At 47.1% G+C, this 23,143-nt stretch overlaps 1 protein-coding gene and 1 long non-coding RNA gene across 3 annotated transcripts in view; one reads left to right on the top strand and one right to left on the bottom strand.

Annotated features, from left to right (window-relative positions):
* Positions 1-23,143, bottom strand: part of tei (teiresias) — a 135,084-nt gene that overhangs the window by 19,000 nt on the left and 92,941 nt on the right. The window contains exons 4-10 of the mRNA XM_041775826.2: positions 17,836-18,013; positions 17,205-17,431; positions 16,288-16,444; positions 12,707-12,846; positions 11,978-12,107; positions 5,628-5,756; positions 5,012-5,212 (exon numbers count right to left, since the gene is read on the bottom strand). Coding sequence (XP_041631760.1) covers positions 5,012-5,212; positions 5,628-5,756; positions 11,978-12,107; positions 12,707-12,846; positions 16,288-16,444; positions 17,205-17,431; positions 17,836-18,013 — 1,162 coding nt within the window. The remainder of the gene's footprint in view (positions 1-5,011; positions 5,213-5,627; positions 5,757-11,977; positions 12,108-12,706; positions 12,847-16,287; positions 16,445-17,204; positions 17,432-17,835; positions 18,014-23,143) is intronic.
* On the top strand, positions 5,737-8,854 carry LOC138927882 (uncharacterized). 2 transcript variants are annotated; one of them, XR_011444325.1, is made up of 3 exons: positions 5,737-7,359; positions 7,582-8,081; positions 8,280-8,854. It is a non-coding gene; the product is annotated as an uncharacterized lncRNA (long non-coding RNA). The 2 variants fall into 2 exon arrangements; XR_011444324.1 differs by having other exon boundaries at positions 7,457-8,081.

Below are 23,143 nucleotides of genomic sequence, written 5' to 3'. Positions count from 1 at the left end.
GGTGTGGTGGGTTAGGTGGAACGGAGATGCCAGACCCATTCCCACATGTATATTAGGACCAATCTAAAAACAAGGTTATCCTTAGCAAATTGGGATACCTAACAGAGTAGTCGCAACACCTTCAGTTTTCTCACTTATTTCCAGCTGAAGTGCGAGCCGGTCAAGTGGCGGGAATTAGTTTTGATTTTTCAGAGAGGCCACACACACAAGGCTGTCGGCTTGTTTTACTGCTCACATCCGGCGGGGTCGCAAGGGGGTCACGAGTGGGCGGTGGAAGGCCGGACCTCTGACGACATTGCGACGTCTGGTGGCGTCTATTTGCACAACTTTTTCAGCTCATTTCCGCTGCAGCTGCAGACAGGCGACGAGGGCCCAACAGCGCCCAAAAACACCCACAAAAGTCAGCATACTCCATCGCTGTTGCTGTCTCGCCTGCACTCGCCCGGTCTCGCTCTGGCCCAGCCAGGGAAATGGCCAAAAATGATTTCTGCAACTGTCTGAAAAGTTTTACATGCTGCCTTGGTGGCCATTTTTTAGCTTCACGGGGTGTTTCTGATGACAAGTTTTTGACTTCATATTTTAACTAACGACTCCGGACAGACAGACGGATGGAGAGACAGCAAGAGGGAGACGCTGGGCAGCACATATGAAAAATTATAATTTAGTCAACAATTTTTTGGGGGCTCCATTCTACGGAGAATGTTAGTGTGTGTTTTGCTGGGAAATTGAAGCGTAAAAATTAATGCTTGAGTGCATTCTGTGCAAAAGACAACACACACCGACAAATAGAGGACGAAAGGACGACACAAAACTGTTGACAACGCTGCAAGGACCAGCCAGGATACAGTTAGCAGAGAGTGGCCAAAGTTTTGGCATTGCTTTCGACGAAATGTTTTTCTTTGAGTCTCTCTATCTCCCCGAGAAATTACTTTTGCAACTGCACATCCTTTTTGGGCTGGTAATTAGGCAGGGGTGCCTTCGAATATTTGCCAGCAAATCAATCGTAAATCGAAGCGAGTGCCGAACTGGAATCAAATTATTATTCCCAAATCCCAAATTCATACTTCAAAGTACCATATCTTTGGGCCCGTCTGCCTATAACCCCCGGTCGGTGGTTAAACTATTTACCAATCTACCAGAGACTCCCTTGGGCTTTCGTTTTTGGAAAATGCCATAAAGAAAGACTTTGAAGTCTCGACAGTGGGTTTAATTTTCATTTCAATGTATTTTTTGCGAGTGAGGGGAACAACCCTCGGCAAGTCCGATTCGAAAACGTTTATCTAGGGCTCAAGATCGCTTTCGGGCGGAGTTGCGAGGCATTTAACATGCAATTTGACGCAGCTGCTGCGAAAATTCCTTGCCGAGTTTAAAGCCTTGTCGCCGGGCGCAATAAATTGCCATTTAAATGAGGCACAAATGAAAAGCATAGAAGGGGGGCGCTGAAAAAATTCTTCCGCATATTTTATGAAATGGAACCCTCAACAAAATAAAAGAGAAACTCAGAACTGCGACCTAATGAGTAGAAACAAAGCCATATTTGCAGGCAAACGCGCCAAATTCCAAAAGCAAATTTGCCAAGAAGAAAAATTACGCATGGAAAATGAAAAAATGCGAAAATATTTCCTTCTCCATACGTTGATCAAAAGCGCGGCGGCGGCGAACATGCATATTACAAATTAGCATGCATAAAACAGGGCCAAGAACGGAGTGGCCAGGGTGGAAAACTCGCAGGGGGGTGGGCGTAGGTTGGGAAATTCGAGTGTGCCAGCGCATAAAGCAATATTTATGTTCCCGTATCGCTTGAGGGGAGTTGCTTTGGAGTCGGGGGGCTACGTTGCTCGTTCTAAATTAAGCGTGGAATATGCGTGGAGAAGCTTTTATTAAAACAGGCCGAACAACAGGACTCCGGCTCTTATTGTACTTTGCCGGCTCTCAGGGTTCCTGGTTTTTGATTTCCAGCTCCTTTTCCTTAGATTGTAATGAAAATTCCGCAAGTAATCATTAGGCGGGGAGTTTGGCATTGCCAAAAGGGAAGCCCCTTCAACAGGGGATACACGGAGGTGCCAAGTGGTGGAAGGAAACTCGGCAGTAGGTGGTTAAGTGCCTTTGCATTGGCAACTAGTCTTGAATATGATTTAATATAGGTGAATTACCACTTATATCAGCTAGAACAGCCTTAAAAGTTATGCAACAATCAAGTTGGAGCCTGCAGATTTCAGATTTCCCCCTTAAAGATCATTTAATATTTAATTTTCAAAACGTCCAGTGGCAATCTTCATTAAAATGCACTTTGAAGCCGCGCAAAAAGGGAATTGCAGGCACTTGGGCAACTTTTCGCTGCATTTGTTTAAATTACATAAAATTGCAATGCATGGCAGGAACAAAAAGCGCTGGCAAGAAGGCAAAGTCTACTACTGAGCTACTTTTGCCAACTGCCAGTTAACATATGCAGAGCTTGACACGCCCCTACGCCCACCAAACACACACCAGTGCGCCAGGACACCAGCACACCAGCACACCCGCACACACACTGTCAACAAGAAAACGCCCACATAAAGTTAACGACAGCGAACGGGGGCAAAAAGAAACCGAAGGAAAAAGAATACAAAAAGTGGCGAAATTGTGAGAGAAAATTGTTATTTAATTTGTGTGAGTGCTGAACATTTTTGCAGCTGCTGTTGCTCAAGTTCCTGCTGCAAAACTTTTTGCCCAGCACACGCACTAAACTTTAACACAAGCATAAATTTGGGCGCACCCACACACGCGCACAGGGATACCCGGGATCCTTGTAAGTAAGTGCACTTTGCATTGGGGCCGCCGCGAATCCTTTTGGCTTTCTTCAAAATTCATATGCACATTTATTTTATTCGCAGCCCGCCCCTCAAGCAGCTGCATATGCAAGTAGGTGCTGCAGCCTCCCTCCTTATTTGTTGCATAATTTCCACCCACCAAGGGCCGCCCACCAGGCCCCAAACGAAGCGTAACGGCAACACAGACTGCAATTTCAAGTCACGACTTCATTAGGCGAAAGGAGCCAGAACAGGCGGGGGAGGGGGAATCTTTCATATGCATAATGAAGACCTGCTTTCATCTCGGCCTCGGACTAATCAAAAATGTCAGCGAAGCAAATGATTGAGGCCACTGCTAATAATCCCTTTGTCATCGCTTTCTGGCCCCCTGCCATTTGACTTGGTAATTATGGCTAGGTATAAGCGATGAGCTGCCTGTTTGAGGAGCGATTACAAGGCAGTTGCTGTCGTTATTGGATGAAGCGCATCCCTGCTCTCCAGCTTTTTTCTTTATCGTCTTCTCGGAGCTCGATTCTCTGGGCGAAACTTTGCAGACAGCAGCGTGGGAAACTTTTTCCGAGTCGCTCTTTGTATTTTGTTTAATTTTAGAAGCAAACACAAATAGTGGAAGTAACTAAAGAGTCCCAACTCCTTTGCCACCGGGCTGTGAATTTAATCTATTGTATGGCTGTCCCATCTCTCTTTTACTTCTTTTTTCCTGAGCGTCCCATTCTGCTCCTCCGTTATCCTGTCGTCTTTGACTGGGAAGCCTGGGAAGCCTGGGAATCCTTTTGCCGTCTGGCACTTGATAAATATGACTATTTCACGCTTCCCCCTGTCAGCTAAACCCAGCTTACCCCATCTAAACCCATCCGCTGGTAGAGTCCTTGTTTATTTGCCTTAAGTGTTAGCAGCCACGCTTGTGGCACCCTCCTCCCAGCTACCCTTGCTGAATTTCCACTTCCTTGGCTGCTTTCGTATTTTGTTTATCTAGCACTCAATTTCGCAGTTTTAATGACAAACTGTCTTACCTTGAAATTGCATGCGGGAGCATTATAAGTGTCTCCATTTCGTGTACAACACAGCCCCACACTCGGGTAGGGCCACCCACTCCTTCGCTCCCGAGAAGGACTTTGTTTGATTGCTTAGCTTGGCTTGGCTTGTCCGGAGATCCGGGGAGCCACAGTGTGAGCTGAGCTCTTCATGTTTGGATTGCACTCGAGGGTAAGCCCGGGCCAGGTCCTCGCTCTCATCTTCATCCTCTGGTCCTGGCAGCACCAGTCACCCCTCGATCTCTCTCTCCGCTCGACCACTTGGCAAGTTTTATTGTCTCAATGTCCACTTGGCTTTCGCCTCAAGACAACTTAATGCGCTGGAGAACAGCAAGGGGCAGGGGCCCGTGCTGAAGGTGAAGCCGAAGCCGAAGATGATGTGAAGTCAAAGCTAACGCATTTTCCTTAATTTCCGGCAGCATGATTTCCAATTTTTCTTTCAAATTCCCTTGCACTTGTCGTATACTCTGGCAGGGGACAGAGACAGTGACAGGGGAAGCCAGCTGATTGGAATTGCCTTTTGCAATGTCATCAATCATGCGTCGTTTTCCACACGCCCAGGCAAAGATTTTGACAAGTGTCAATGCGACAAGGAACGGGCGATAAGCCAGACTATAAAAGCGCACAAAAACCGAGCGACGGGGAGCAGAGGTGAAAAAAGAAGCGAAATCGTTGGGGAAAATCACATGCAAAGTAAAATGTCGAACTTCTGACAGCAAGAAAATAAAACTTTTCATTTGTTTTCCTTGGCTCTGCCGTGTCCCGAAACTGCTGTCAAAGTTTTTAATGTTTTTAACTCCTCGCTGTCACCTGAGTTGCCATCCATTCGGAAGAGCCGCCCATCGCCCGCCCACCGAAAAGTCATCCAAAACTGGGCCACACCCAATTTGCGGGAGTTCACTGCTCCAAGGTGTTGCAGGTTCATTCCATTGATTGGGATGCCGGGTCACTAGGGGATTAAACAATCCGAAGCTTAGTTTGAGCAAGAGAAGTAAGTCTAGGAAAAGTGTGACCAAGAGATGGAAGTGTGACCATCTTTAAGCTATAAAAACCACAAGTGACCAGTACAATATCTTATATATAAATTTAAATTTGTCTAGCTAGGATAACAAATATTAAAGGAACCCATTAAAATTTGGGACATCAAGCTAAGAAATCTTGTAAACTCACCCTTCACTGACACCGTGAGGCTTTGCAGGACCTCCAGCTTCTTCTTGTTGGCCGGCGACTGGCCCACGCACTTGTACATGCCCGCGTCCTGGTACATGACGTCCTTGAGCGAGAACTGCCCGGTGGGCTGGCTGCTGCCGTAGCCAAGGCCACGCAATCGGGCCGAAATGGGGTCCAAGTGCGACCAGCAGCCCAGAGAGCCTAAAACGAGGGAGGGAGACATGAAAGCCATTGCATAATTTAATTAATTGACTTCCCGGGAGGTCGCGAGAGACGCGGCACTCGGCACGCAAGTTTTAATTTCTTTAATTGATGCGTCGCCGGTCGAGCACTTTGTCTATTTTCGTATTTGGCCAAAAGTGAGCAGAGTAAATTGCACGCATAATTAATTTCCAATTGCGCTAATTAATGAAGAGGCGCCCAAAAGGCCACGACCGCGGCTCGTTTCGATCGAACGAAAGTAAAATGTAAAATGTAATTACAGCCCAGACGCATTTGTCATTCTAAATGGGCCACGAATGCCCGAAAGCCCGTTTCCTTTGAAGTTTTTGGCCAGCGGGAAGTCGAGAGAGTCGGGGAGTCGGAGGAGGTTAGCAACGGGGTTGGGTTGGCTTACCTTGCGGACACTGCAGAGTCACCGCTCCGCCCAGCTGCACTTCCAGCTGCCCCTTGTTGGGATTGTGCGAGGCAGCTGCCACGGAAACATCCTGATCATCCGGCTCCGAGGTCACATCCACCGAATCGTCTGCAAAGACACAAAAGACACAGAGTACAGAGGTGAGTTAAAGCTGCAAGCTCCAGGCCACATGTGGCCCCTGCACTGGAAGCGAAGGGGAATACTTTAAAGCTCAAGCTCATCTTGGATACACCCAAGGTACAGCCTCAGTCGAATTTTTCTTCCTGTGCCAATCTCCGGCTCTGTTGTCAATTGTCAAATGTGACAATATTTCAATGACAGAGGCAGCAACAAATTGCTGACGCGACGGGAACACCTGAGTCACTCCGCAATGAGTTGTCACTTCCGTTTTGATGCCAACTAAAAGTGAAAATCGCTGCTCAGCTAGCTGGAAAATTGCCCGAGCTGCAATCTTCTCCTCGCCGCAAAATTCATAAATACATATATTTTATGGTCGTTTCCGGGGGCGGGAAGAGCCCATAACGATGCTTCATTCTAATTTCGGAGCAGGCAGCAGGCAGCAGGCCGGAGCAGAAGCAAGGACGAGGCGCATATTTTCCACTTGCCTTGCCAGGCTCTGGCTTTAAATTTCAGCGCGTCCTTTGTGCGGCATACTTTATGGCGCCGTTCATATTACGGTATAAATAACAATTTGCCCTGACATGTGCCTAAAAGTATGCGGCCCGCCTCCGGCCAGGTCTGCGTCTTTTGTCTGCGGCCGGATATCGTAACAATAAGTTGCCAAGTGGCGACCTGCCTGGGAGACAAAAAGAAAAACCCAAGAGCTGTAAGCTGTAAGCCCCACAAAGGATGCAAGTGTGGGTGGGAAAAAGCCTCAGAATCACCTCGAATTGCTGCTTGGACTCCTCGAGGCGACCATCAAATTAGCAGACCCAAAAGTGAGCCGCACAATTAACAGAAACTACTAATTACCGGGGGCCCGCTGGCAACTTTAATCGAAGGGAAACCCCCGAAGTAGCGCGCAGCCGAGATTTGCGAGGGGATTGGGTTGCCATAAAGAGAGACCACGTTGCTCTCCAGCTACAATTAATTGTAAGCTCCTTTCGCCTCAGAGACCCTTCGTCGCATGTCAATCAGCCGGAGGACACCCCTCGGCCCGGGTTTTATTGCTGACAATAGCAAAAGTCCTCCCCTCGGCGAACGGGGCGTGTTACTTAGTCAAAATCACGTAGTTATAAAATTTTTTATTGCCCGACACAAAGGCGGACAAAGGCGGCGTCGCTCAAATTGACAACTTCAATGGCCAGCAGGGGGTGCGGAGTGGAGTGGAGTGGAGTGGAGTACAGGGAGTGCTCTAGTGCAGCTTTGACAGAAAGAAGAGCCCTCGCAGTCGCGGGGACTCTTGGCGAAAATGTCTAATGAGCTCAGCTTGTCCCGGCCCAACTGACAGACATTTGTCATTGGCCAAAAGCCGGCGGCGTGTCTTGAGGCGATGCGATAAGGGAAGTGTCTGAAAGTCTCTACAGAGAGAGGAAATATCACCGAAAATTTGACATTAATCTCTTCAGTCTCGTACAGTTTAAATTATGAAGTTAACGAGCCCATTCCGGTTTCGAATTTCGATCAAATTACGTGGGATTTTGAGCTAAGAAGGAAATTTAAATCTAGAGTTTATAAAGAAGAAGAGATATTGTATCCTAGTCCTGTTCAAGTTCGTGATATTTATATTTTTTTCTTATATTTATTTTTATTTCATCATTGAAATACAACTGACATTACATTCTTATTGTGTAAATACTTGGCACCAGATTGTCAAGCGAAGTTTATGAAGCTGTATCCTTAGACTAGAGTGAGATATCGATTCTTTGCTGCCCCCGAAAACAAACTCCTTCAATATTTTCCCAAGTTTTCCACACACATTCATAATTTCCAGCACTTGTTTCACGCATATTTTACTCAATGGCCATTCATAAAAGTGTCCGCCCACCCTGGGGGAAAACCAAGGAGAAAACAAATAAACAAAGGCAAACAAATGGGCATCGAGTACCGCCCATATGGCGACACCGAAGAAGATTGAGAGCGAAGCAAAGAAAGGCCTGCCGAAGGGGAGAAAGTGATTCTTGTGCCATATCTTGGCATCGGGCCGGGGCACACTCGAATAAATCCCAACTCATAACAGCGGCAAATGTGAAGGGCAAACAGCAAATAGTAATGCAAACAAGCCGAATCAATATGCCGGGGAGACTGACTGAAGAGCCAGCGAGCGAGCTCGATTCCCGCCACCAATCATTAATCATGGGGCATCATCATCAGCAGCCGAGAGTCCTGCCAGTTTCAGGGCCGCACCCGAACCCGAACCCTAACGGAGTGTATCGAGTCCCCGTCAATGTGTCGACACATCTTCCCCTGCCCGAAGGAGTGTGAATATGACGGGTGAGTGCGATCCATAAATCCTTCAACAATAGCTGGGAGAGTTTCACTCTCGATACTCGGCGTTTTTTAGGGGGTTAAGTGCCGAAGGTAAAACATTAAGTTCCGATAGAAAGGGTATCCTTCAGCACTCTTTTTTGCTTTGCAATTTTCATTAGCACTCCTGCTCCGCACCACGGGATTAATTTCCATTTTTTTCAGCTCCTCCTGCTCTCAGTCTCCGTCTTCGTCCGTCTCCATCTGCATAGTTAGTCATGAATATGAAGGAGGCCGACGAGATGCAACATCATCATCAAGGCGGCAAGAAGCATCATCAGAGTGGGGCAGGCAACAATCAGCTTAACTTACAGGCTGCATAAACAGCCAGCGGAAGCTGCGAGCAGCAGTAAACTTGGCTGGCTGTGATTGCATTTGTGCTTGGCTCGGTTATAAATTTTAATTTTTCCCCCCGCTGCGCTGAGATTTTTCAAGACTTTCAGCGAACGAACACGCGATTAATTTGCAATGAGTTGAAATTGAAGATGATTGCAGTGGATGCAGTGAAGGGGGATTCCCGGGGAGAACACTCGATGATTGGATGCCATGGATGGCTATGGAAATTATCCCGAGTGAGCTCATACCGGAGATACCGCCCGAGATACGTATCCATAAAAGATAATCTCTCTCCACAAATTTACGTTTATGCCGTCGAAAGTTTGCGGCCATAAAAAATGCTTTACTCAAGGACATTTGTCGGCAATGAGTTTTTAATATTTCTTTAAGTTGCCCAAAAGCATGGGGCCCGAAATGAGTTTTGCGTTTCATTTGAGGCAACAACAAATAAAATTTTATTGAAAATCTTTGCCGACCCTCGGACCCTCCACACACACAAACACACACCACACACCGAAAACATAATCGCCGGCTATAAAAACAAAGGCAGCAAACAAAAAAACTAATAATCGTGCGCGCCGATAAACACAGAAATTTAGCTCGGCCAAAGGACAAGGACAAGGAGCAGGACATGGGACCTGGGCCATGGGACATGGGACATGGGACATGAGGGTTCGTTGGGGGGTTGGGCGGAATAAACAATAAAGTTAAACCGCGATAACCAGCATGACAAAGGATAATGGATAACAGGGGCCCCCAACCAGGACAAGGACCCTGCCAATCGGCGTAAGAAATGGCTCGCAATGAAAATGCTTACGATAGCGTGTAGAATTAAATTTTATTGTAATTCGTAATTCGCCTTTAGCCCAGCTCGAGTGTCCTTTTCCCAGAGGAACTCCTCGTCGTTGTCGTCGTTTGTGCTTTCCGTTTGTTTTCTCCTCCTGAGCGAGCGAAGTGGTTGGCCATGTGGCAGAGTCCTTTTGCCGGTGGTTTCTTGGTGGTGGAATGCATTTTCACGACAGTTGGTTGCCCAAATTAGTTCAGGGCGAGGCGAATGCAATTTGCACATGGATTCCTCCGGCAGGAGGGTTAACCGCAAAGGCATCTCTGGAGGATCGGATGGCGTTTTATCACCTTCCTGGGACTGGGAATTAGCCCAGGAAATCTCTGTGATCATATTTCACTTAAAGAACGTAAATCTCCCATCGTTTTCTACTTTCCTTTTCAAAATATAACCACTTTTCTTTGTTTAGTTACTATTTCCAGTAAGTCAAAGTCTTGCCAACAACCCAAACCGCACTTTCTGGCACAAATCAAACCATATATGAACTTTTTGAAGGACCTGCTGAACTCCCCTTGGCTTGACTTGGCAAACTTTCACTAATTGCACATTGTTGGCCCGAACGCCGTGCAGGCCACTCAACATTAATTAGCCTCAATGAGAACTTTAACTCATTAATGAGGCTGGCAAACAGAACTTTGGCCCATGGCCGGGCTTATACTTGGAGTGTACCTGAGCGGGCCCTTAGCTGGGGTCGGGGCCTGGCCCACTTTGGACCAGGATCCGCCTGGATTCCCAAGCCCGGCCATCACGTCACGCTCGCCGCTCCTGTTGACGTACGTGTCAAATTAGCGACGTTTTAACAAGCTCGCCGTGTCGTGTGTCCTGCGTCCCGAGTCCTGAGTCCTGCCTTCCGACGGGCGATTCAATCACGCAAAAGTGGCCGGCGCAGAAAACTTTGAGCAACTGCGTCAAATTGCCTACTTTTGTTGGCCGCCATGTGCCACCTCCGCCGCTTTTCTTGTAGCTTTTGGCTGGGCATCGCTGATTGCTTTTTCATTGCAGTTTGTCAGCGGTGTCCTCGTTTGTTGTCAACAGCAAAGTTTTCCCTTCGTCTGCTCCTGCTACCTGGTGGCATTCGCTTCCATTTTCCAGCTCAATGGCGGAGCGATTCGGAGGAGGAAACATATCGTCAGCAATTAAGCCGGCATTCAAACGTCTGTCTGGGATTTCGGGTGGTGCTCCTTCTCCCTCTTATCCTTGCCGGAGCTCAAATGCGATTTATCAGTTTTTTTTCGACTTCTATCTCTCTGGGAGTCTTAAATTTTCGCCGGTTTGGCTCAAAAGTATTTGCCAGCCGCCATTTATCATGGGTCGGGCAGCTGTTTTATAGTTTATGACAGGCGAGTCGTGTCCTTCCCTCTACTATATCTTATAGGTATTTCCCCAAATTTCCCCCGCACATGTGGAAGGAAGGTCCTCGCCGCCGACGCCGCCTGTTGTCATAAATGGGGTTCGGATGCCGACTGTTGCCAGTTGGACTTGCCATTTCGGCAGTTTGCTCCCGAGTTCGATAAAACGTTTTACAAATTGATTTATGTGCTTAACATGTTGCCAGCTCAGCGTCTCTCACAATTAGATTTCGCTGGAAAATCGGAAAATCCGGCGGAGGAAAAGTTTCCTCCTTGCGGCCCCCATCAATCATCGATAATGTCGATGGGGCCTGCGATGCCTCCGTCACTTCTTGGCCTCTTCGGGCTCTCAGCGTCGGCTTTGTTTTTTTTCTCCTTTCTGTTTTTATTAATAAAGCATTTGTTTTCCCCATAATGAGCATCGACAGGCGGCTGTCAGGAGTGCCGAAATGGAAAAATCCCTCCCCGGGGACCCCCCCCGGGGGAGCGTCCTCCTGATCCCTGCGTCGGCATAAAAAGTGGCAACACTTTGTCAAGTTGTTATTACCAATATTTTATTTCATTTTTTTCGTTTTGTCTAGTTGGGTTCTCTCTCTTCCCGCCATGATTGATGACGGATTGTGCGGGGTGGGAACGAAGATGGATTTCGGGGCGTGGCAGTGCATTCCGCGAGTATTTGATCCCGTTCTTCCTTCCCTCCTCCTGCGATTGCACTTGCCACCTAATGAGGCTGCAAATGAGTTTTGGCGAGCTATATAATTTGATTTTCGCTGCTGGTGCCGTGCTCTTGGGCGTATTTGCACACACAAAGTGGGAGAGGGCGGGGAAAATTCAATAAAAATATTTACAAGCATTAACACGCATTGGGCGCATAAAATGCCGAATATCCCAGCCCGCAAACGAGAAAATATTGACAGCAAAATGGCGCGTAAGCATAAATACTAGAGGCAAGGACAGGCAAGGATGGGGCATAGACAGGGGGTTGACAAGCTCTCAGCCACTGTCAGTGCCAATGAAATTTGCCACATTTTGCATACGGCAGCAGGGTGGCGCCACAAGGCGCCTCTGACAGCGCGAAGAACATCCCCGAAAAATCACACCGAATATTGTCCTCAGCGCCACGTGCGAGTGTCGTAAAATGTTCGCCGATTTTTTCTTTTTGCCTTCTGCCGAACGGGGGTTATAACAAGTAATTTTACAGGCGCAAACTAATGGCCAAAATATTATCACGCGCCATTTTTGAGGCAATTTCACGCATACGCGGCCTAATTTACGGGTGTCTGATAGTAGAATGGTTCGGGCCGGAATACACCCATGCTCTTGCTCATACTCACATCGCACGCTGAGGTAATAGCCAATCGACGAGTACTGGAAGTTGAGGTGCCGGGACGTGCACTTGTACCAGCCGGAGTGCTCGCGCCGTATCGAGGTGAAGTTCAGGAAGCCGTCGCCCGTTTGTGGCACCTGCAATGATCGGGAAAATTGGCAAATCAGAAAGAGTGCTGACACTTTGAGGGAAAAAATAAATACACACACACACACATAGAGAGAAAGGAATGGAAAATGAGTTTGGCTCGTTATGCGTAAACAATTTTTGGTAATTAAGGCAAGGCAAATAGTTTCGGCCAAGTTTTCCCTTAGCCGAACTTCTCGAGGTAGCGACAACTGCACGAAAATCCATTTAAAACTTGCTCCTCAACCGAAAATCACACAAAAGGCCGAGCTCCGCCGATGGCGCTGGCCTACGTACGAGTCCCCCACGATTTTCTCCACTTTTCGGAGTTTTTCACACACAGAGAGAAAAAAAAAGAAACTACCGAATTCTTTAGGGTTTTAAAAACACTTGAAAAGGTGTCAAAAAGAGTGCTACATTGAGTTTTAAAAGTATTGCATACTTCTAGACACCTTTTTAAAGGATTCAAAGACCCTAGTGTAAAATATAGGAAAAACTAAATAGAAATTTATAAAAAATGTATTCATTCGGATAGGTAATCTGCATTTATATAGTCACTAAAAATATAAAATACTATTATTTTTGGTGTGAATTTTAAGAACAGACTTACCGGCGTGTCACCATCGTCCTTCTGCCAGCGCGGAGTACTCGGGGGATTCGAGTCGACGTCGCACTTGAGGCTAACTTCGATGCCCTCGCGGAGCGGATAACCGAAGCCAGGTGTGCGCGAGATGGCGAAGGAGGGCGTGTCTGCAACGGGGACAGATGGTTATTTCGGCTTGGCTTTGGCTGCAGATTTTCGGCACTATCTCCACTGGAGACGGTGGCAACATCAACAAAATAGTTTTTTAATTAAAAAATTACTCAAAAAAGAAGATGGGGTACAAACTCGTGGCAAGAAGGAGAAAGTTTTATAATTCAACTAAATGCAAATGTTAGGCGGTGAGTGGTGGGCCCGTCTGTCCTGGACAGGCGAAAGGTAAATAAGAATGCGTAAATTGTCACTCTGAGGTGATTGGATTAAAAATTGCTTGATGACTTTCGGTTTATAGTGGGAAAAGGAAAGGAGAATCCCCTAAAGTGTAATATAAAGTGGGCTGCATACTTTTAGGCAGCTCAATAATACATTCTTATATCTCTGATGCAAATTAATGATTTATAACACGCTTGTTTCTTGCCTAATTGACACCAAACCGGCAACTGATTAATTAAATGTGCAGTTCAACCTGACAGCATTCAATTACCAGTGCCACATGCCAATTAGTTCCGGTCTCAAATCAGCGTTTTCAACAAAACTTCAGTTAGTTAGCGGCATTGATGCCGCCATGTCATGTCCAAATACTGCGCCATCCATGTTCGTTATTCTTTATTGCCGGAGCCCGCCGTGGCACATCTCATTTCGTTTTGTTCGAAAGTAATTCGATATACGTTTCGAGTTGCAAGTCCGATTTCAATCCCAAACTGCCAATCAGAAAGCCATTCAGTACATGTCAAAAAGCCATCGACAAATGTATATCTAAATGTAAATGTAAATAATGGGAACGTCCGGCCGGACTGCCCCCTTTGATGTGGCGAAGCCAACTGGTCGCCCGGCCAGACATGTGCTCTCTCCTATTCAATGCATATTCATAGGCATAAATCAAATGTTTTTTAATTAGTGCTGGCCATTTGGCCGGCACTGGGCCTGACCAGATGGACCAGGAAGAATATGCTGCCCAAATGGGCCTGCATTCATTTCAATCCTTTCAATTTTTCGGCGCATCACTCGCTTTTGTGGCCCTTTGTAACTAATACAATTTGATTAGGTGCCCGGAATGGGTCTGCAGATGCCAGGGGACAAATGAAATTTGTTTGTCGGTTGTTTGCCCAACTATTCCATGAAGCCTCGATTCCTGGCCATTTTCCTGTCGAGTGTCCCTTATGGGCAGGGGCACACACGGTGTGTGTAAAAATACTAAAAGGGGGCACAAAGGCTGGAAAATTGTTTAACTTGTGCCCGGATTGTTTTCGCTCGGACTTCAATCAATTATTGCGGAAAATATGTATTTGAAACAATCGGTTGTCCGCCCTTAAATATTCATATTGGCATCTGTGGAAATTGCTCAAATTAAAAGCAAATCTCGGCCATAAAAAGCCCTAATTTAAATGGAAACCCAAATGTTTTCCTTTGAATTGCTGCAGCTTGAATTGCCGAGCTGCTCCCGATGCCCTGTCCTTGATTTGTCTGTCAACTGTCTGCATAAAAATGCGCAAATTAAACGCAGTCACCATTACAGATACAGATAAGGATACGGATGTGCAGGATACAATGTCTATGGCCCGGCAAATGCTTTCATGTGTGTGCTTTTTAATTTATACAAGGGGAGCACAGGGCGGGGAGCGGGAATAATAAAAGGAAAAACGGGACGAATCAGGACGAACTTGTTCCTCCTTTTGTTGAACCCGGAAAACGATGCGGTTGTTGTGTGAGGCCTTGTGCTGTTGTTATTGCGGTTTTTGCAATTTTCATGCCTGGCCAAAGCCCACACAAACCCAGACACACAGCACACAGGACTCGTGGCAGGACTCTCTGCCATGCAAATCCCCGCACGGCTTTTCTATATTTTCCAATCATTTTCATGGGCTCTCCACTACCTGGGCATTTGTCATGGCATTATGCGGCTTCACGGGCATTAATAAAGCAAATAACTGCGGTACATCCCCTGATCCTAGTCCAGGCGCTGATTGAGACCCTCCGCCAGGACCCGGCGGCCGGAACGTGTGTGCGGCATTTGGCTGCCAATTAGTGCTAGTCTTCCAATTGTCGCCTCGCCTCATCGACCGATCCCCCGTCAGTGAATTTCACTCCGCCTCCAGTTGCGCCACCTCCACTTCCGGTTGCGTCACTCTTGCGGGCCCGCCAGGATTCCAATCTTTATTTCCCAGCTTTGTTGTGGCTTCTGGCTATGCATGCCCCTGCCTATGGACAGCACTAGCACCGGTCTCCTTTGAAGTGATTTCATCGCTAGTGCGGCTCTAGTATTCTCAATTGGCAGTTGATGGATGAGGCGGATGAGAGTCACTAAGCAATCAATGGCAGTGAAAGGTGGTCGATTTGGACTAATCAGAGGGACACTAGGTGAGTGCAGGGCCTTCTGACCTTGCTATAGGAACAGAAATGAAACTTTTCCCAGTAATTTATTGTTTTTTAGTCAGATTTGCATTAATTTCCGGTTAAGGATTCAGAGCACTAGGTAAGTGACTTTAATGTGGCAAATAACGAAATATACTCCCCCTACATATTCAAATCTGCATTCATTCCCAGTTTAAGAATCCTATGTATTTATTTTTATTAAAATCGGATACCCATTCCCTCTGCTCTTATTGCCATGGAAATTCTCGCAGTTGAACTCTGACACCTGCTTAACTTTAAGCTAATTGAGAGCCCAGCAATCCTCTCGGCTTTCGACTTTTCTCCCTTCCCTGCCATTCCCCGACTCCTTTATCCTTGCATTCCAATTGTACGTAGGCGTCCTTTTCTCAACTGTCGCCCTTATTATGTTCATCTGGGCCAGGTCCTCGCCGTCGCGTCGCAGGGTTTCATTGCACCGCCTTGATTATATTTTTCTTTCTCCGCTTTTTTTTATTCGCTCACACTTTCAATTAATATAATTTCACCTTTGCTTTCATTTATTCCGCTGACTTTGTTCGTTGCAGCTGCATAATAATTTTCTGACGCCGTTTTTTTTGTGCTCTCGGCCCGACTCTGACCCGTTCTCTGGATGCTGCTGCCGTGTTAACTTTGGCAATTTAACTTTTCAATCAACATTTACTTTTTGGTTTTCACTTTTATTTCAACCATTCCACTCTCGTTTTCGGCCGTGTACTCCTGAGGTAATTAAACAAGGTGGGATATTCACACTGTGTTTGGCTTTTATTAAAAGTTTTTGTGGGCCGAGAGCCTGGTGATGGCTCACTGACATTTATTTGACATTTGTTGTGCAAAGTCACACAGGTTGGACTTGGTAAATAATTGAAAATGTGATGGGGGAATCAAACTTAAAAGAGTTTGGAAGGGAAAACGTGTTATAAATCATGAAATCATAAATATTTAGATAGGTAGCAAACCAAAGCTTTATCTGGGCTTAGGCGGACTTTTATCTTGAATATGTTGCCAAGGATATGTATTTTCTAGTTTTCTGGAAAACTTACATTGCACATCCAGGAGGAGCGAGGCATTCTGCCGAATCTTCAGCGTGGGGTGCTCCATGACGCACAGGATCCGGGCGTTGTGGTGGGCTCTGTACACCGCCGGCAACCTCGCCTCGCTCTTGGCCCCACTGTTGATTTTGTAGCCGTTCTTGTCCACCTAAAGAAGAGAGAAAGGGAGGCGGTTCGCTAAAAAATTCCATTTCAATTTGATGCTAAACACTGGCAAATTGGGCCAAATGACAGGGGGATTTCCATTTTCCGTTCTTCAGTTTTCCACGGAGCTCGTGGGCGGTGTGGGCAGCCAATTAGTCAGGCCTGTTATCAGCGCGACATCATTAATTTAAATTAAAGTCCAAGGGCAAGGGCACTGCCACCCACAACGCCGCCCACCTAGCGCTCCTGCCACCCGCTGTGGCTTTTGCATGGAAATTTTGTTGGCACAGTTTTCAATCAATCATCCGGGGCGGTCGGTGGGTGGCCATGCCTGGGCCTGTGACCAGCCGAACACGCAAATTTGTGGCATTTAGGGTCCAAGCGACAAACACCCCAGACACTTACACACACACACACCCGTCTGTGTGTGGGGTGGGGTGTGTGCGCCTGACAGGTGGCAGTGAGTGGCAAGTGGGCGGAGGGAGTGCATTGCTCGACCGAAATGTCTGCTTTTCATTATGCTCGAGTGCAAGACAAACAAATTTTGGCACAACCGCAAACACCGACCGGCCGCCACCACCACCCACTTGGCCGCCAAGTCAGCAGTCCGGAAGATCCGTTGTTTGAGCCCCCGAGGAGAGGGAGCCGCACCTAATGTGTTTGCCGGCCGGCTGCGGTTTGCTCATCTTCATTCGGAGCTCCATTTGGGAAAGCTCGCCACTTGTCACTCAGCGGGTTCAATGGATTACATCCAGCCGGCTTACCTTCTCGCCCTTGATCTCCTCCAGCTCCAGCACCTCGGCGGACACCTTCTGGGCATGCCTGTCCACGCCGGGGCTGAGCAGCACCTCCCAGGTGAGCGTGGGTCGGGGATTGCCGCCCTCGCTGACGCAGGCCAGGTTCAGCTCGGAGTTCTCCTTCACGGGCACAAACAGATTGCTGGCGTCCAGGCGCCGTGAGTCGATCAGCAAATACGGTGGCTTGGGGCGATCTAGAGTGGGTGAGATATAGGTAAAATTAAAAAGAGCTAGTTTAGTAAGTAAAATAATCTTAATAAAATATTTTAGAAATATTTTAAAGTTCCCAAATTCTCGATTAAAGTTTAAAAAAGGAAGCTATTCGAATCCCTTAAAGTTCTAAAGTTTTAATAGCTTTGTTTTTCGGAAACTTGTTTTCTTTTTCTCAGTGATGGCAAAGTCATAAAAGCGAGCATTTCGCCAGGAGCCACATTCCGCAGTTGGCCCGGTCCCCTGGCCGGGCTAATTTGGCAGATGAAACGACCTTTTTAATATTTGTCTAAGCTGTTGGCCAAGTCGTGACAGGCGCGGCTGATCCCGGCCGAGAACGAGGAGGAGGAATAAGCTCCCTCTCGTTGCTGTGAAAATGGATACTCACCCAGGACGACCAGCTTGACTGGCCGGGCGTTCTCCGTGTAGCGGCGCGTGTTCTCCGCCTCGCACTGCCACTTGCCGTCATCCTCGAGCATCACGTTGGTGATGGTGAGGGCGCCGTTGGCCTCCTTGATGAAGCGATAGTCGGTGACGCGCGAGGTGCGGTCCATGGCGTGCACCACCTGGAAGCAGGGGAGAGAGCAGAGAGCAAACGTTAAGGATAGTGGCAAGGATGCGGCGTTAAAACTAATGCCCGTCGCGGAATTATGCAAAGCGCCTTTTGAAACTTTTAATGCAGCGCATTAAATGGCCATAAATTCCCGCGTTAAATGCAATGCTCCGCCGCCGAGTGAAACAATTGCATTTAATGTTTTCATATCCATTTATTTACACTTGGGCTTCGCTGGCGCATTTTATTACATTTCGCATCAAACAAGCGCAATAATGACAATTAAATGAGGACTGGGGCTGCCCCACACATGTTATCCACTGGTAATGTGGCAACAATGAACTGGCGGCGGCGGCGGCTTAAAACTGTTGCCAATAGTTGTTGGCCAGTCTGCGCGGGGCTTAATGCAAACGGGAATTTATGTGCGCATTCAAATGCCTCGGCCGCAGGGCAGGAATAAAAATTATGAAGAGTGCAACAAAAGCAAAAAAAAAAAAAAAAAACCAAAAAAGGAGATGCCACAGCGGGCACACATATTTATGTGGAAATGTTTCGCACGCTTAATGCGTTTAAGTGCCAATTAAATGTCTGGCTAAGAGTGGGAGAGAGCGGACGGGGGAGGCGGCCATAAATGAAACGCAATTTTAATTGCATTTGCAGGCAGAGAGATTAACTTTTGGGCTCGGATTAAGGAGAGCTTTGGCCCGAGGAGCAGCGAAATACCCTCACCATTCTCTATACATTACTGAATCTACTCTACAAATGCTTCCTTACATTAATTTCTAGAGTTTCATATGTAACCGAAAATGCTATCATTCAATATGCGGTTATCAGTTTTCCAAAAGTTCTCTTCAGGGAAAACATGACAAAACAACTAAGGCCATATTGATAGAGAAATAAAAATAGGAAAAGCCGGGAAATAGAGACTCTGCGCATACAAAGCGAAACAAAAAATGTAAACAGAATATTTGTATGCTGCACTTCCGGTTCCGTTTGTGCGTTCGCCATTTTCAGTTCTCTCTGTTTCGGTTTAGACCCGCCGCTTACGATTCTTTTCGATTCGTTTCGTTTATATTTTTCAAATGCAGTGCAAATATTTATGCGTATATGAATTTCACCCCTCCCTTCCTCCCCCCAATCGGTGTATGTGTGTGTGCGTGAGGCGACTTCCGGCGCGCATTTGCCGCAGTCGCCGCAGCGGCCATTTGCAGAAAATTTATTAACCAGCGACGCATTTGACTGGCAACTGGCAAAATGGCAAACTGGCAAACTGGCAAGTGGAAACTGGATTCTGGATTCTGCGTGGCTGTGCAGCGGGGCATTCAGCTGGAAATTTATGAGGTCGATGGCGATCCGAGGCTTTTTGGCATCCACATCCACATTCACATCCACAGCCAGAGCCAGAGCCAGAGCCAGATCCAGTGCAGTTCGAGGGCCAAGAGCTCCGGCTCATGTCCAGGCCTTTGGCACCTGGTCGGGGCGAGAGTGTGAGGCCTGGATTTTTCCTGGTTTGGCAACATGGCCGCCGGACAAAAGCGTTAAATGAGCGTGGCAAATCCTTGTTTACAGCGACGAGCGTTCGCCGGATTACACGCTCGATTGTTTCGCGACGCGCCATTGTTGCCGCCGCTCTCGTTTTTGGGGTAATTATGAATTCGGACGCCTTTGTTGTGCCCCGGCGAGTGCGGTGTGTTGTCAGCTGCCTCGATTCGCATAAATTGCTGAATATTTGAAGGCGTGCACGCATAACTTTGCATAATTTGGGGCCACGTTATCGGTCCGCTGCAAAAGGTGGTCAGTGGCAGCGGTGGGTTTTGTAATTTTCTAATTGCATTGTTGGCCAAACTTTTTGGCAATTCGCGATTTACATTTAATTTTGCCCAACAGCCCTGTTGTTCATTTCCACCGATCTGAATGCGTGCATAATAATGCAAATGAATATTCTATTTTTTGCCTCGTTCGGGCCACCGTGTTTTCTGTTGAATCTGTTACTATACCCTTTCAATATTTCATTTATCTCGCAGCGCACACACAGGAAATAACATAAAGCCCTGTTAAAGTCGATAAAAATGCGAATGTGAAGAGCAAAGCTAATATAATAAACGCCCCCTTCTGGGTGCATTCTCCATTGACGTTCGCTGACAATTAGCTTCATGCCTCTCCCAAAAGAAGGGCATTCCTTCAGCTCCGACCATTCCAAACAGACGCTTATTTCCTTCAAGGGCCTCCGCCGAGGAGCACTCCCTTCTGACTGGAGAAATGGCTACTTATATCTATCACTTGCTTGGAATTGCAAAAATCTTGTCAGCCAACATTGCTCACTGACTGTCGCGCCATCCGCCGCCCAATTCCCCGCGACGACTCGGAGCTGCTAACTTGAAATTGCTTTCGGCAAATATATTAGCCTCTTGATAATATTCAACAATAAATTCCTTGGCACTCACACTGGCAGACACAGGAGCCGGGGCTGGGCAGGACAGGACGGGGCAGAGCAGGGCAGGGATGAACTCCTTTAGCCGTTGTTCCCGCTCGGGGACTCTAATGCATTGTGCAACGCTCTAGAAAGTACAACAAAAGTCGCTCATGTTGCAAGCTGTCAGTGCAACACTTGTCGCATGTCATTGCCGCAGTTGCAATGCCATCGAGTGGAGTGAGAGCTGCAACTGGAGCAGAGTTCTAGTGGGAGGGAGGCTGTGTCAAGCCCGAGTGCAATTGCCGGGGAGGGCTTAACGCAACTGGGGATAATCACAAACTATATATATATTTCCGCACACCAGGAAACCTAAAGCCCTGCTTCGGTTACAGGTTGCCCGAGTCCTCATGTGTGGCCACTGGGTTTCTTTTGTATGTTGCAGGTTGCTACGAGGTCTATCTCTTGCTCTTGGGTTTCTTCTAGAAGTTGCTATTTGGTTTCTAATAGTTTGTTTTTACGATACTTTTCAGTTCGCATTTTCTCATATTTATTGCTGTATTTTCTTCTGAATTCTGCATATGGCTTCTTTTACTACAACTTTAAAAGGAAAAGAGCATCCCCAGGTCGTTCTACTGTCTCCGATTCGCACTCCACACACTAGCACACACATTGTTGCCGCATCATTGTTGTAATTGCCGCAGCCTGCTCGTTACTGTTGCCCTATCTCCCATCCTCCAGGATGCTGCTCATCCCATCCCTCTTTGCTCTTACACATGGCTGGCTTTTGTTTTAACACAACTAATACAATTGCACCGCTGGGAAATGCGCTGCAATGGCAGCCAGAGATCCCAGATCCGAGATGCGATGGATGTTGCTGCTGCAGCTGCAGTGGCGTTGATTTTATTTGCCGTTGTAGCACTCAGAGCCAGAAGGAGCAGCAGCAGCAGCAGTCGACCAGGGCCGACATTGTAAGTAACTCAATAAAGTTGTCAAAGGTACAAGGCAGGCGGCGTGTTAGCAACTTAAGCCCCGCTTTCCCTGCTTTCCCGCCGCGCTTTTCACTCCCACTAAGTGGCACCGCATTGTTGCTCATTTTCATTTGGGATCTCTGGGGCTGACTGATTAATTTGCCGGCTTGATGTGATTTACGCTCTCCGTTGCAGTTGCATTAAGGCCTTCCTCGGGGAGAGCAACTTGTCTATTAATGGAGCGCCTTAAGTTCGCCCCTAATTGACTAATGGAGGCTTATCGGGCGTCGCCGGATAAAATTTATGTTAGCCCGCAGCCGGGAAGAGCGGGTTTGTTGACCTTAAACCTGAGCCCCGGCCCATAAATAAGTTTGCAGCGCCACAAAGTGTGCAACAAGGCGGCTGCAACCGTAAAACTCCTATTTCAGCTCACTCTGTTGCCGGGTTAAGGTTTATGTCTGGCAATTGTCGCCGGGCGCAAAAATATGGCACTATAAAGCCAACAAATTGCCAGACAAGACAAGGTGGCGGCGGAGGATGAGTCGCGGCGAAGAAAGCTCTGGATCAGGTATGCCCAACCTTGGCGACCGAGCTTAAATGATTGCGTCGAGGGAGTTTTTCTGAGGATTATAGATAGAACATATCCACTTACTGGATCAATCGATAGAAAACTTCTTAGTCGAAAATATCAGTTATTTCGGTCAATAAATTTGAGAAAAATAGTGAAAATTCATTCTATATAAATCGGAGTAAGTTACATACTTATTTGGGACTAATCGAAAAAAGTAGGAAAACAGACAGTACTAATGGACCTTCCTAAAACGATGATCTCTTAAACACATATAGACTTTCCACCTAACTAACACATTACCTAACATTTCCTTGTCTATAACCTATAACACCCCAACCCCTACAGTAACAGTTAGAATAATGTACACAAAAACTATTGGTAAGAAAGACACATTGTTGGTATTGACATCACCAGCTCTGTTAACGACCCATACAGTTTCCTTTCCGTGTATTATAAAATACAAAATATGGAAAGCTGAGGCACACCCCAACGATCCCTGGAGATCCACAGGACTTGACAGTATGTGGCGAGACATTTCCACTTTCGATGCGAATGCAATTGGATAGCCGACGTGCAGGCAATCCCGGGTTCAAGCTGCTGACAGGCAATTTAGTGGCTTCAAACGGAATCTAAAGCGGAATGCAAATGCAAATAACAACAAGTAGGCAAACAATCGCAGTTTCCGGATCCAACAATGTTGGCCTGCGTTGCCGCAAGAGTGCAACACTTTTCGATACCGACTGCATGTTGCTAGTTGCAGGTTGCAAGTGCAGCAGCAACAGCAGCCACTTACCTGCCACAGACAAGAGCAGCAGCAGCAACATCCACAACAAATAGCTCTGGCACGTACACAAAGTGGCATTGCTGCTGGTAGTTGCAACTATTATTTGCCCATCAACAACTTGGCCTGGCAGCGTGTTGTATTTACACCTGAGCTGGAGTGGCGTGCACCTCGGTTATGGCCCCCACACAAACCCAGACATATTTGCCCACAACCGGAGGCCGATGGGGTTTGGAAAGCCAAATTGAAGGTTCATAAAGTGTGTGGCTGAGTAAGGGGCCGTTCCAGGGCACTATCTCTCTGTGCGACTCCTTTTTTCGCACAAAGTGTGGGCAAAACATGCTTGCAACTCGGCGAAACTCTGCAAACAGTTATAATTGCATTACGCCGAGAGGTTTTTGCTGGGAAGT

This window comes from Drosophila kikkawai, chromosome 2L (assembly GCF_030179895.1).
Source record: "Drosophila kikkawai strain 14028-0561.14 chromosome 2L, DkikHiC1v2, whole genome shotgun sequence".
In the NCBI taxonomy this organism is placed as follows: domain Eukaryota; kingdom Metazoa; phylum Arthropoda; class Insecta; order Diptera; family Drosophilidae; genus Drosophila; species Drosophila kikkawai.
Note: the sequence above shows the minus strand (reverse complement) of the source record. Positions and strands in the feature narration are given on the sequence as shown.